This window comes from Schistocerca nitens, chromosome 10 (assembly GCF_023898315.1).
Source record: "Schistocerca nitens isolate TAMUIC-IGC-003100 chromosome 10, iqSchNite1.1, whole genome shotgun sequence".
NCBI lineage: Eukaryota > Metazoa > Arthropoda > Insecta > Orthoptera > Acrididae > Schistocerca > Schistocerca nitens.
The window spans coordinates 71260642-71274863 of record NC_064623.1 but is presented as its reverse complement, the minus strand read 5'-3'; the positions used below and the strand labels follow the sequence as shown (position 1 = coordinate 71274863).

Below are 14222 nucleotides of genomic sequence, written 5' to 3'. Positions count from 1 at the left end.
GGCTGCAATTCATCATTGCAACTGGGTGACCACAGTCACAAATATATTAGCTTAGTTCATTGTTGTAGCTATCAGCTTAGTTCACTGTTGTAGCATAGTGCAATGGATAGTGTATTAACCTGCTGTGTTGAAGCTTGTAGGTCCGAATCTCGTCAAATGCAGTGATTTTTTCTTTCTTTCTAAATCTAATCAAAAGATTTTGATTATTATTTTTATTCAGTTAATTGATTTAAATGTAATTTTTTTCTAATTCTTGGCCACCTAATTTTCATGATTATACTGACTTTTTTATTTGTCTTTTTCACCTATAATCAGTAACCAAGTGTGAACTAGGACTGCTTATCAATTGGTAATGTGGCAGCTCGTGAAGCCGGTGTGATAATACTTTCAGGTAACCAACAATAGTGAGAAATTGAAGTTTGTTTTTAGCATCGAAATGATTTTTTTCTGTTTTGAATTTGCTCCTTGGTTAGCTTTAATCGCCGTGAACAAAGCGATTGTGATTTCTGCTGCCACAGATTGTTGATTGCTGTTTTCTCAGGTACACAGCATATCACGAGGTTGAGGTTAGCTGAGGGCACGAGTTTAAATTCAGGGATACAAAATGCATCGCCCACCGCAGTTCAGTCATTGACCACTTAAAATCAGCTGTCGACAGAAAATCTCACGTGTCCCAACATACCTCGCAGCAGCCATTTTCAACATTGTCCTGTGTTACACATTAACAGTATTTGTGAAGTGACCCACCATGTATGTATGTTTTCACCCATAACTGAGCAATAGCAGGCAATGTGACAATACTGTCGTGGCAAGTGACAGACATCAACTACCAAGGAATTTTAATCGGACACATGTGCACATGTCATAAAAACAAAATATGTGCCATCCACACACACACACACACACACACACACACACACACACACACACACACACAAACATATGTACAGCTACTTTGTGCTGGCTTAACCGCTATGTCTACAGCACTGAGTTTCTGCTGATGTGATTTGCAGCTTTCTGCATATGTTCCGTTTGTGCTGGACTGCGCACGCAGCTCAGTGTACAAGACACGCGTGCTGGCCGCTCAGGCCCTCGTTCCACTAATCACGCCGGATGTGTTCGAGGACACTCTAGACCGACTGTTCGTCGAGCTGCGAGACATGCCGGAGGATGAACTCAACTACCGGCACGGTGTGCTGCTGCAGGTAAGGCCGTCCCACTCACTCCCCAACTCTTATCTAAATTTATTGAACCCAACAATTTCATTTTTACGCATTGCATCAAAATTCGTATCAGTAGTCGTCACTTGACTGTCGGTGTGTTGTTAAATACTCACAGACTGGCAGAAATGTTAACTTTTTTCCTCTTTTTATATTCCCATCTCATCCACATTATTCAAAATTAGTAATATAAAGGTAGTATGATAAGCTGGTGCATTTTTATGGTTCTTGTTCTATAACACAGCACTTAATGCCAGAGAGCAGCGAGCTTCATTACAGGATCATTTAGTAATCGCGAAAGCGTTACGGAGATGATAGATAAACTCCAGTGGAAGACTCTGCAGGAGAGACGCTCCGTAGCTCAGTACGGGCTTTTGTTGAAGTTTCGAGAACATACCTTCACTGAGGAGTCAAGCAGTATATTGCTTCCTCCTACGTATATCTCGTGAAGAGACCATGAGGATAAAATCAGAGAGATTAGAGCCCACACAGAGGCATACCGACAATTCTTCTTTCCACGAACAATACGAGACTGGAATAGAAGGGAGAACCGATAGAGGTACTCAAGGTACCCTCCGCCACACACCGTCAGGTGGCTTGCGGAGTATGGATGTAGATGTAGATGTAGATGATTTTGTCTGTTGTGTTAAATTACAAATTTAACTAATATATATGTATATATCAGTACCTTAAACAGTGGAAAATTTGAACTTTCAAGTGTACTTGTCACGTGCTCAGTGTCTTCTCTACAAGATGAGAAGAAAATCTTAATTGGTACTATTACATCAGTACTTATCTTGAGAGCAGGATGTGTCAATTTGAGACTAATATCTTTAACTTAAATTCTTCGTATAAATGTTTATGGAAAAATCATACAAATCCGTCTCTATGTAACAAGTTTCTTGTGGCTTATGCTACATATACATTTATATTTTTGTAACAGTAATATCATAACATAAGTTTGCAAAGTTAACTTTATACTGCAGAATAACCTTGCAACATTTATTGTACTACAGTTTGTTATTTTCTTTCACTTAACAAAAATATATTTTCTATTACAAAATTGGTTTGTGCACAACAGGGTCACAAACAAAGATGCGATTTTTCTATAGGTCATATATCAAGTTATATTGATCACAGAAATAAGGTTTCAAGTATTTTGGATAACCTTGGGCCTGGCAACTGTTTGTATACCTATCGGAAGCTTGGACATACTGTCACTGTCATGCAGTACTGGGTCAAAATTTGAACATTACTCAATTCCTCCAGCCCAGGAAAAGTGAGAAAATCAGTTGGGTCTTTTTGCATTTGGTGTGGTCTAGGCTAGGCCTTAGATTGCTTACAAAAACACCATAGGGTGTTCCTGAGGAATCCGTGATAAACCATGATTTTTGAGTACAAAAAATAGCTGGTGTGGGGCTGACTGGAAAATTGCCAAAATATTTACCATATGTTCTTGAGATGATATTCTCAGGGAACTTCAAAACTTTTTCTGATGTCGGTATCAGTTAGCGAAATCTGGAGGTCCAAAGTTAATGTACTTATTTAGAAAATGGCAAAACTAATTTTTAGCCTTTTTTGCTCCATAGGCTGCGTTAATCTAAATAACTAACCATAGCAAATGGCTGAAATTGTAATTGTACACTCTTGAAACATTTATGTAGAAATGCTATTTCTCTGTTTTCAAAAATCTTTATCCCTTAGCAAGATACACCCCAAAAACTATGAATTTTTGTGTACCAAAAGTACCAGTTGTGAGCACGGCCACTATTTTCGTTTCTATTAAAGGCAAATCATCGAAATTTTTACTGAGGCATAAACGATGTAGGTTTAGCTGACGTAGTGAACACATGGCAAAGGTTCTGGAGTCATGCAAGGGCCACCAAATTATGCATTTAGTCAGCAAGTTTTATTTTTTTATTTATTTAATACCAATAAAACACTGACTCTGTCTTAGTATAATGGGCACTTCCCACCGATATGTGCTGTCTTGACCCGGAAATTATTCGATAGCACCGCTTGGTGGCATAAGTATGTTACAAAAAATTATTTTATCTCACAAAATTCTTTGTACTTGCAAATCAAAAGCATTTTTTGGTCTTCTGTAGGTGTAGCCTAAACACGTTGTTCATTTTTATGTAAAGTGAACTTGAGTGGTTGGGAGATGATTTTGTATTAACCTTACATTGTGCCTACGTATTTGTTTTTTGTGTGTGTCATAGTATGTAAGTGTGTCTCAATATATAAATAAGCTACCAAAACGTAACTAACCTACAGAATTTGTTTTATATAGGCAGCACACTCTGCTGTAACAGGGAAAATAAGGGGACCAGCTGAAAAATGCTCCTGTCAGAGCACAAAAAAGGCGAATATGCTCCTCTGTAAAAGACTCCAACAGAAGAGTGGGGAACCAGTTGTCTCATTCTGCTGTCCTCACCAAACATTTTGGCATGCGAACATGTTCACGCTTTTTTATGCTGAAAGAGAGTAGCAAAGAGGCAGTGACCGGGGAAGAGAAAGAGAGGGGAGATGGTGATAATGGGAGAGAGAAAGCGGCAGTGAGAGAGAAAGCAAGATGAATGGGGGCCAAAGAGAGAGGAGATAGTGATGTTCAGTGGGAGACAGTGGCAGTAAAACAGAAAGAGGGGTGGATGGAGATAGTAGCAGTGGTAGCAAAAGAGATAGGAGACAATGGAAATGGAAGAGAGAGATGGTGGAGCCCATACATAGGATTGGGTTTCTGGCCACATCCCACCCCCACCTCAGCTGAGCAGACTTTGACACAAAAGAATTCGGAGTATGCATTTCATTCCATCATTAGCTGGTTGATACACCAACCAGTTTTCGTGGTTATAATAAAAATAAAACAGTCATAGTTGCAAAGTTATTTTTATTTGATGACGTATTTTGCCATTGGTAGGCATCATCAGACTATGTAAACCTGTCAAATGCCCTACACTGTACCAGCTGCCAAAGCTTTATGTCAGCCACATACACATAAAAACCTCAGGATGAAAATTAACTTTGGAACCATAACTGTTTGATTTTTAACAAAAGATTTTGCCCACATTCTCCCATCACCAGTACACACGTGTTACAGTTTCCCGGGGTAAGGATCAAAATCCCGAGCAAACCATCCCCGAGGACATGTGTTGAGAGGAGACAATGATGGTTGAAGGGAAATATGACAGACTGTAAGTGAGAAAAAAAGAGATGGTGGCATCGAGGGGGGGGGGGGGACAAAGACAATGGCAGTGGGATAGAGAGACTGTGAAAGTGCAGAGGAGTAGACATCGGTAAGGAAGAGATAGAGAAAGGGAAAAAGACAGTGACAGCAGGACAGACAGATAGGAAAAGTGCTAATGAGAAAAAAAGGAGACAGTAGGGGAGAGACAAGCATAGATGGTAGCAGGAAGAGGGATGTCCAGAATTTGAGAGAGTGAGTAAAACAATTTAGTGTTTTCTATGTTAAAAGAGAGAGAATATGTTTGCATGCCAAAATTTTTGGCGAGGAAGGTGGAATGATAATTGAGGCTTGTTCCCCACTTTTCAGCAGTCTCTTCGAGCATATTCACCTTTTTGTACTCTGACAGGAACATTTTTCAGCTGGTGGTATTTACACCGCAGAAAATTGAAATTTGTTCATTTATTTCAGTTGAGAACTTTGTTTGATTTCACTCAACTAATATTGTTCTTCAAAATTCACATTGCCTTCACAGCCAGCAGCCAGCGTGTGAAAATGCATATTGGTGAGCCAACGGAAATGGTCTCTTCCACAGGACAACAGCCAGGGAGTACTCATCCAAAAGAGTGCAGCATCGGAACCACTCAATGCAAATGGAAACCTGAGAACATTTTATGGAATGTTACCACTGTGAAATTCTGTATTCTTACATTGTGCTGAAAATGGGTGAGAAGGAACAGCAGAACACCTGAGAAACACGTGAGGACAACACCAACGCAGTTTACGACATGACGGTGTCCGGAAAGTGGGTCCACTGTTTCCTGCATTTGAGATTAAATTAACTGAAAAGAATTGACAAAAATACTGTAAAACTGGACTCGAAAAAAGCAAAGCCTTTTGAAGTGTAGATCAAGAGATAATGACTTGAGAGATGGAAATTAATGACTTGGGAGATGGAAATTGAAACAGAAATTGGCAGGTGAATTCTAGATAGACTGAGACTGGAGATGTGAGCTTATACTGGAATTAGCCATGCTAATTTGAAAGGATTAGGTGTATTATGAGAGCAGGTCCTGCCTGTTTGTACAAAATGTAGATTCGTCTTTAACTTTTGTTGTTCTGTCATCCTCAGCTGTGCGTAATATTAAGTTGAGGATTTTCAGGTCACACCCATCTATGTGCAACTTCATAAACCCAATTTTATAATACCACAGAAGTTTCTACTTTAACTTTTGAGAGGCATCAGTGGCAAAGTTTGTAACTGCTGCTCTACAAGCGTGCTTCGTTTGCTGGTTTTAAGGCTGTTATTCTGCTCCCTGTCTTGCAGCGTGCTGTGACAGCAAAATTTTGAAAAGACTGGAAGCAGAACAGCAGTCTCAAAACCAACAAATGGAGCGCACAGATCAGCATAACCTGACAATAATCAGTATAGACTCTTTTGAAGTAATATTTTTGTTTTCCAAAAATGGGTGGTAACTGGCTCCGCATTTATTTATTTTATTCCCCTCCGTTCTGCAAACAGGCCAAATTTGTACCATCAGAAACCAAAGGATGACATCCACATACTGTGTTGTTTCCTCAAAGAATGTTCGGAGGCCAATTTTGGCAGCAGTGTCGAGAAGCTTCAGTGGAAGTCCTGGCAATTGTTGCTGGCTCACAAGCAGAGGCGAGACATTTCACATTGATACTTGTGTTGTTTGTTCCCATTGTTTTCCAGGGACACTTGTCTGCCATGTTTTGGTGGTCTTATCTAGTAACAGATTGAAAATGATTGGAGGCACCCCACCAGCCCTCACTCAGCCACTGCCAGTCATAAATACTTTTTTGACTTTTACCAGTTTTCAACTGAGAACTGTGACCTGTGCATTAACCCCCCAGCTCGCCTACCTCGTCGCGGCGACTCCTGCAGAGATGGCATCTGAGGACGGCTTTGCCGGCCGGCTGACAAGTCGGCTGCGCTCCACGGAGCCAACACGTGCGCCTTGTCTCTGCCCGATCGCCGACTCGGCGCGCCTCTCCCTCCTGCAGGCCGCAGTGTCCCGGGTCAGCACGAGTGTCGACGCATGTTTCCGCTCGGATCTGCGCCGAGAGCTGTCTGCTTCACTGGGACCCGAACGCGACCGCGAGGAGCGTGTGGATGGGAGTGGGCGGGACGACGAGGATCTGCCCTCTTGGTCGCCAGGTGTGCCACAGTATGAGAAGGCAGCCACCAGTCTACTGCTGTACCTCTCCGGTAGGAAGCAAAGTTTCTCACTATACACTTACCGAGCTCTGTTTACCTTTAACTCCTCATATTTACATTTACATCTATGTCGTCGTGCTTACTCAACAAATCACACTTAAGTGCCTGATGGAGGATTCATCGAACCACTGTTACAATAATTCTCTGTTATTCTGCTGTCCAACAACGCCTGGAAAATATGAACGCCTGTGTCCTTCTGTGTGAGCTCTCATTTCTCTCATTTTATGATGATGATTGTTTCCCGCTATGTAGTTTGGTGTCAACAAAATAATTTCGCATTCAAAGGAGAAAGTTGGTGACTGACATCTCATGAGAAGATCCCGAAGCAATGTAAAACACTTTTGTTTTAATAATTTGCACCCCAAATTCTGTATCTTGTCAGTGACACTCTCTCCCCTGTTTATCAATAATAAAAAAACATACTGCCATTCTTTGAACTTTCTCGATGTACTCTGTTAATCCTAAAGGTTCCCACACTGCACAGCAGCACTCCAAAAGAGGACAGACAAGCATATTGTAGGCAGTCTCTTTAGTAGATGTGTTGCATCTTGTAAGTGCTTTTGTAATAAAATGCAACCTTTGTTTCACCTTCCTCACACCATTTTCTGTGTGTTCTTACAAATTTAAGTTGTTTTTATTTGTTGTTCTTAGGTATTTAGTTCAATTTACGACCTTTAGATTTGAATGATTTCATGTAACCCAAGTTTAACGGATTCCATTTAGCACTCATGTGAATGATATCACACTGTTCATTATTTAGGCTCAGTTGTCAATTTTTGCAACACGCAGATATCTTGTCAAAATCATTTTGCAATTGGTTTGATCTTCTACAATGCCTTTACTAGACAATTACTGACAGCATCATCTGCAAACAGCCTGAGACAGATGCTCACATTGTCTCCTAAATCATTTATATAAATAAGGAATAACAGTGGGCCTATAACACTACCTTGGGAATAACAGAAATCACTTCTGTTTTACTATGTTAGTAACTGTCAGTTACTATGAACTGTGACTCTTCTGGTACGAAATCATAAATCCAGTCGCATAACTGAGACGGTATTCCATAAGCACCCAATTTCATTACAAGCCACTTGTGAGGCATGGTTCATAAGCCTTCTGGAAATCTAGAAATATGGAATGAATTTGAAATCCCTTCTCGATAGCACCCTGCACTTTGTGTGAGCAAAGAGCTAGTTGTGTTTCAGAAGAACAATGTTTAATAAATCCATGTTCACTGTGTGTCAATAGACCATTGTCTTCGGTGTAATTCCTGATGTTCAGACACAATATATTTTCCAAAATCCAGCTGCATGTCGACATTAATGATTTGGGCCCATAATGTAGGGGATTACTCCTATTGTCCTTCATTGGTGTGACCTGTGCAACTTTCCAGTCTTCAGGTATGGATCTTTCATTGAGCGAGCTGTTGCATATGATTGTTAAGTATGGAACTACTACATCAGCATACTCTGAAAGGAACCTAATTGGTATACAGTGTAGACCAAAAGACTTGCTTTTATTAAGTGATTTAAGTTGCTTCACTACTCTCGGAGGATATCTACTTCTAAGTTCCTCGAGTTGGCAGCTCTTCTTGTCTCAAATTCTGGAATACTTACTTTGTCTCGTTTGGTAAAGGATTTCTTAAGGCTGTGCTTAGTAACTCTGCTTTAGCAGCAAAGTTTTGTTGTGGAAACTATTATAAGCTAATTTTCGAGTTTCTGTAAAAGATCACTAGTATTGAGGATTTTGTGTTTCTTAAAATTGACATGCTTTTCTTCATTGTTTCTGCACCAATGTTCTGACCTGTTTTGTGTACCATGGGGGATCAGCTCCGTCGCTTGTTAATTTATTTGGTATAAATCTCTCAATTGCTATCTATTCTAATTCTTTGAATTCAAGCCACATATGGTCTACCCTTACATTGTTAATTTGGAAGGAGCAGAGATTGTCTGTCAGGAAGGCATCAAGCAAATTTTTATCTGCTTTTTTGAATAGATATATTCTTCATTTATTTTTGGTGGGTTTGGAAGTTACGGTATTCGCTCTTGCTATGACAACCCTGTGTTCACTAACCCCTTTATTCAATTTGATGTTCGTTATTAGCTGAGGATTATTTGTTGCTACTAAGATGTCAAGTGTGTTTTCATAACTGTTTACTTATCAGGTGGACCCATGAACGATTGTGGGTCTGCAACATGTCTGAATTTTTGAGGAGTGTCGTATTTCACTCGTGGATGTACTAGTTTTACCCTTACGTATTTTGGATTGCTTTAAAAGTATTACTTTATTAGTTTTCACCACAGCAAAACTAAATGGCACAGAGTATGACAATATTATGCATGAAACTTCCTGGCAGATTAAAACTGTGTGCCCGACCGAGACTCGAACTCGGGACCTTTGCCTTTCGCGGGCAAGTGCTCTACCAACTGAGCTACCAAATCACGACTCACGCCCGGTACTCACAACTTTACTTCTGCCAGTATCTCGTCTCCTACCTTCCAAACTTTACAGAAGCTCTCCTGCGAACCTTGCAGAACTAGCACTCCTGAAAGAAAGGATATTGCAGAGATATGGCTTAGCCACAGCCTGGGGGATGTTTCCAGAATGAGATTTTCACTCTGCAGCGGAGTGTGCGCTGATATGAAACTTCCTGGCAGATTAAAACTGTGTGCCCGACCGAGACTCGAACTCGGGACCTTTGCCTTTCGCGGGCAAGTGCTCTACCAACTGAGCTACCGAAGCACGACTCACGCCCAGTACTCACAGCTTTACTTCTGCCAGTATCACAGGAGAGCTTCTGTAAAGTTTGGAAGGTAGGAGACGAGATACTGGCAGAAGTAAAGCTGTGAGTACCGGGCGTGAGTCGTGCTTTGGTAGCTCAGTTGGTAGAGCACTTGCCCGCGAAAGGCAAAGGTCCCGAATTCGAGTCTCGGTCGGGCACACAGTTTTAATCTGCCAGGAAGTTTCATATCAGCGCACACTCCGCTGCAGAGTGAAAATCTCATTCTGGAATACTATGCATCTTTTTAATTGGAAAGAACCTGAGAATAACTTGTCAACAATATAAGGGCCTAATATCTGCAGTTATGTAAGAGAGAATCTGAGAGACACTTGAGCAACTATCATGGAACCTGATCCTGTTGCAGGTTGACTGTTTAATGGTTTGCAGGGACATTTCTCATGGTTATTGACCAAATTTAAAAATTCAAAATGTTGTGGCAATCTATTCATTGAGACGTATAACCTTATGCTAAAAGTTTAACCCAACAGAACAAGTATACCTGTGTATTTGTTTTTAGCCAGTGTAATTGATGGCATGCAAATGCCCAAACATTATTTGTCCAGTATTTGAGAATCAGAGCACTTGAGACTTTCAGAAAACCTTATACATAATTTCAAACTGTTACAAACTGTTTCACTGACACCCCACACAAAATGATGAAAGGAAAAAAGTTTACTGCTCAGTACATTTCAGGTGTTCATGCAGTAAAACAGCAGCATCAGGCATTTGGCATCATGTTTCAATTTCTTATTTCTGTATGACTAGCCATATTCACAACACAGTTTGCAGGCAGTATCCATATATACTCAGAGCACTGAATGTACCTGCAGAATTACATCATTGAGCGATACAAAGTTCACGAGTTGTGTGAAAAACTAGCTTTTGCATAAAATGGAATGCAGATTACGCAGACTTTATTCATCCAGAGTGTGATAATGAGAGCACTTCATGCCTTCCAACAAACCTTAAGGATAATTTCAAAGCTTTCCTATGATTTTTCTCACTGGTGCTTAAAGTGAAATATTTAATGTGTCAATTCATTTGTAGTCAGGTGTTTGAAGCCATTTTATACATGGGTGGTTGATTCTTTATGGGATTGGGGATTTACTGTATGTTTCTAAACTGTATGGTTGATATACAGTGTTGCCTGTATCTTCTTAAATATGTCAGGTGTTGTGTACATAGTTCCGCGTAGTCAGCGCGTACACAACTTTCCCACTACAGCGCGCCCCGCTAAGCACAACAGCGCAGGCGCAGCGCTCGTCTGTCTCCGCACTACGAGATGGCGCTGCCTTAGAGACGGACCAAATTCTGCTTCCGCTGATCCGCGTATTAATATGTAACGCAGCCAATGAGATTGCTGCTAACGTAGAACCTTTTCTCCTCGCGGATCACACTCGCACAGTGATACCTGAACGCGCGAGGTATTATAACGAGTGTACAGACCTTCGATTGGTCAGTCTGCATTTGTCTGCATTAGTCTGTACCAGTCTGCATTAGTCTGTACCAGTCTATAGTCAAGTTTCAGTCTACACCTAAGAAGATTATCATACTCCTGTACATAGCCATGAAGATAAATGTATAGACACTTTGTCAAGTATCAGAGATATGTGAGAATAAGATTAACGTACCAAGACCAAAGGAACTTCAGATTGTCAATTGTAAACAGCATCCAGAATCAAGTTACGTAATGTCTATCCTTTTTATTATTTTAATAAATGTGTGTGATAATTAATCAAGTTCTGTTTAAAGTTGGTCACCGTCAATCTGCTACTCTAAGCGTGCAAGTGGCATTTCTATCATCTGACCTAACGGCAGAAGATAAACACACCACGATAAGACCACGAGACATATTGCTGACACTCGCCTACTTCATTAGAGCGACAAGTGAAATAATCTGATGGTGTGTGTACCGAAGGTCTTACAGCACGCACACCACATCAGGTCTTACAGAGCAGTAAATTAGCATCTACATCTACATCTACATAGATACCCTGCAATCCACCTTACAGCACATGGCAGTGGGTACCCCCTACCACTACTAGCATTTCTTTTCCTGTTCCACTCGCAAATAGAGAGAGGGAAAAATGACTGTCAGTATGCCTTTGTGTGAGCCCAAATTTCTCCTATCTTATCTTTGTGGTCCTTAGGCGCAATGTATGTTGGAGGCAGTAGAATCATTCTGCTGGTTCCCTAAATTTTCTCAATGGTGTTCCTCAAAAAGAATGTTACCTTCCTTTGCATTTGATTTCCTGAAGCATGTTCATAACACTTGCATGTTGTTCAATCCTACCAGTAACAAATCTAGCACCTTGCAAATCTAGCACACTGCCTCAGAATCACTTTGATGTCTTCCTTTAATGCGACCTGGTAGAGATCCCAGATACTCAAACAATACTCAAAAATAGGTCGCACTAGCATCCTATATGCAGTCTCCTTTACAGATGAACCACACTTTCCTAGAATTCTCCCAATAAACCAAAGTCGATCATTCACCTTCCTTAGCTCAATCCTCGCACGCTCATTCCATTTCATATCACTTTGCAACATTACGCCCAGATATTTAAACAACATAACTCTGTCGAGCAGCACACTACTAATGCTCTGTCCGAACATTACGGTTTGTTTTCCCTACTCATCCACATTAACTTGCTTTTTTCTACATTAAGAGCTATCTGACATTCATCACACCAACTAGAAATTTTGTCTGAGTATTCTTGTATCCTCCTTCAGTCACTCATCTTTGACACCGTACCATATACCACAGCATCAAACAACACAGATTGCTACCCACCTTGTCCGCCAAATCATTTACGTATATGGAGAATAACAGCAGTCCTATCACATTTCTCTGGGGCACTCCTGACAGTATCCTTGTCTTGATAGACACTTGCCGTCGAGGCCAACATACTGGATTCTATAACTTAAGAAGTCTTTGAACCACTCTCATATCTGTGAACCTATTCACTATGCTCATATCTTCTTTAACAGCATGCAATGGGGCGCCGTGTCATATGCTTTCCGGAAATCTAAAAATATAGTTCATAGTATATCTGTGAGGAAAGGGCAAGCTGAGTTTTGCACAAGCAATGCTTTCTAAAACCATGCTGATCCATGGTCATAATATTCTCAGTCTCAAGAATATGTGTTATATTCAAACTGAGAATATGTTCAAGGATTCAGCAGCAAATCGATGTTGGGGATGTAATTTTGGGGGTCTGTTCTTTTGACGTGCTTATGTAGAGGAGTCACGTGTGATTTTTTTTTTTACCAGTCACTTGGGAATTTGCAGTGGGTGAGAGATTCATGATAAATGCAAGCTAGGTACCGGATCAATGACCTGGTAATTTACTTGTTTTTAATTGTTTTAGTTGTTTCTCTACACCATGGATGCTTACTGCTATGTCGCCCATACAGGAGTCTGTTCGATGGTCAAAAAATGGTACGTTTTTACGATTCTCCTGTGTGAATGATTTCTTGAATGTGAAATTTGAAACTTCATATTTCATTTTGCTGTCTTCAACTGCCACACCAGACTGGTCAACAAGGGACTGGATATAAGCCGTAGACCAACTTAGCAGTTTTACAGGGTGATTATAATTAAAGTTAAACTTTCAAACCACTGTAGAAATAACACCACTGGTCAGAATGATGTCAAATTGCAACGGAATATTATCGGAGAAGAGGGAAAACGTGTGCCAGAAGCAAAACAAATAGTTACGAAGTATAGCAGTAGATGGCACTGTAAGCATCATAATTTAATAGTGGTCGACTAAAGTGACAAATGAAATATACAACAATGCCTAAGGTGTACATTTGACATTAAACAAACTGTACCACTCAGTGTGCATGGGTTGGGTGTACAGCTGTGATACTATTAGTTACATAAGCCCATCCACCAAGGCAAGGTCATATCACATCGGATGGGAAAAATCAGTTTTTAACTGTCCTGAGGCCAAAAACCGCATAAAAAGCATCAACCAAAATCAAATCAGATTATTAATTTCCGTGTGACTGGCACAAAACATATTCACTATGCAGTCCACTGTTTTCTGAAAGTTGAAATTAAAAAACAGCATGTTCCACAACTGATCGAAGTGTTTCCAGGGTCACCTTCAGTATGTGTTGCGCATCTTTCACATAGCCCCACAGCCAGAAGTCACACGGATTAAGATCAGGTGATTGGGACGGCCAGGCTGTAGGGAAATGGCGGCTGATAATTCAGGCATTTCTGAAATGGCAGCTTGAGCACCTGCTTAACTGGATTTGCAATGTGCGGAGATGTGCTATCTTGCATTAAAATGATCCCATCCACACATCCACACTGTTGGAGAGCTGGAATGACATGGTTGCACAAAAGACACTCATAGCGCTTACCAGTGACAGTACACGTAATAGGACCCAAAGCACCTGTCTCTTCGAAAAAATATGGCCCTATGATAAATTATGCCATAAACCCGCACCACACAGTGACCTTTTCTGGATGAAGCGGTACTGGTTGATTTGTGTATGGATTTTCTGTTGTCCGTATTTGACAATTCTGTGTATTGAGACAGATGCTGTCAGATGGAAGTGGGCTTCATCTGTCCACAAATCTTCCACAGCCAGTCATTGTCCACTTCCATGCAAACAAGAAATTCTACAGCAAAGGTCTCTCTCGCTGGCAGGTCAACAGGAAGCAACTCATGCACATGGGTAATTTTGAATGGATAGTAAAGGAGGATGCTTCATAGGATTTTACGCACTGTGCTCGCATGTATGCCCAATGTTCGGGCAATTCTTCGTGCACTA

The 14222-nt window shown here is 40.7% G+C and overlaps 1 protein-coding gene across 1 annotated transcript in view; it reads left to right on the top strand.

Annotated features, from left to right (window-relative positions):
• Window positions 1–14222, top strand: part of LOC126209879 (thyroid adenoma-associated protein homolog) — a 239739-nt gene that overhangs the window by 157710 nt on the left and 67807 nt on the right. The window contains exons 21-22 of the mRNA XM_049939003.1: window positions 1014–1205; window positions 6283–6637. Coding sequence (XP_049794960.1) covers window positions 1014–1205; window positions 6283–6637 — 547 coding nt within the window. The remainder of the gene's footprint in view (window positions 1–1013; window positions 1206–6282; window positions 6638–14222) is intronic.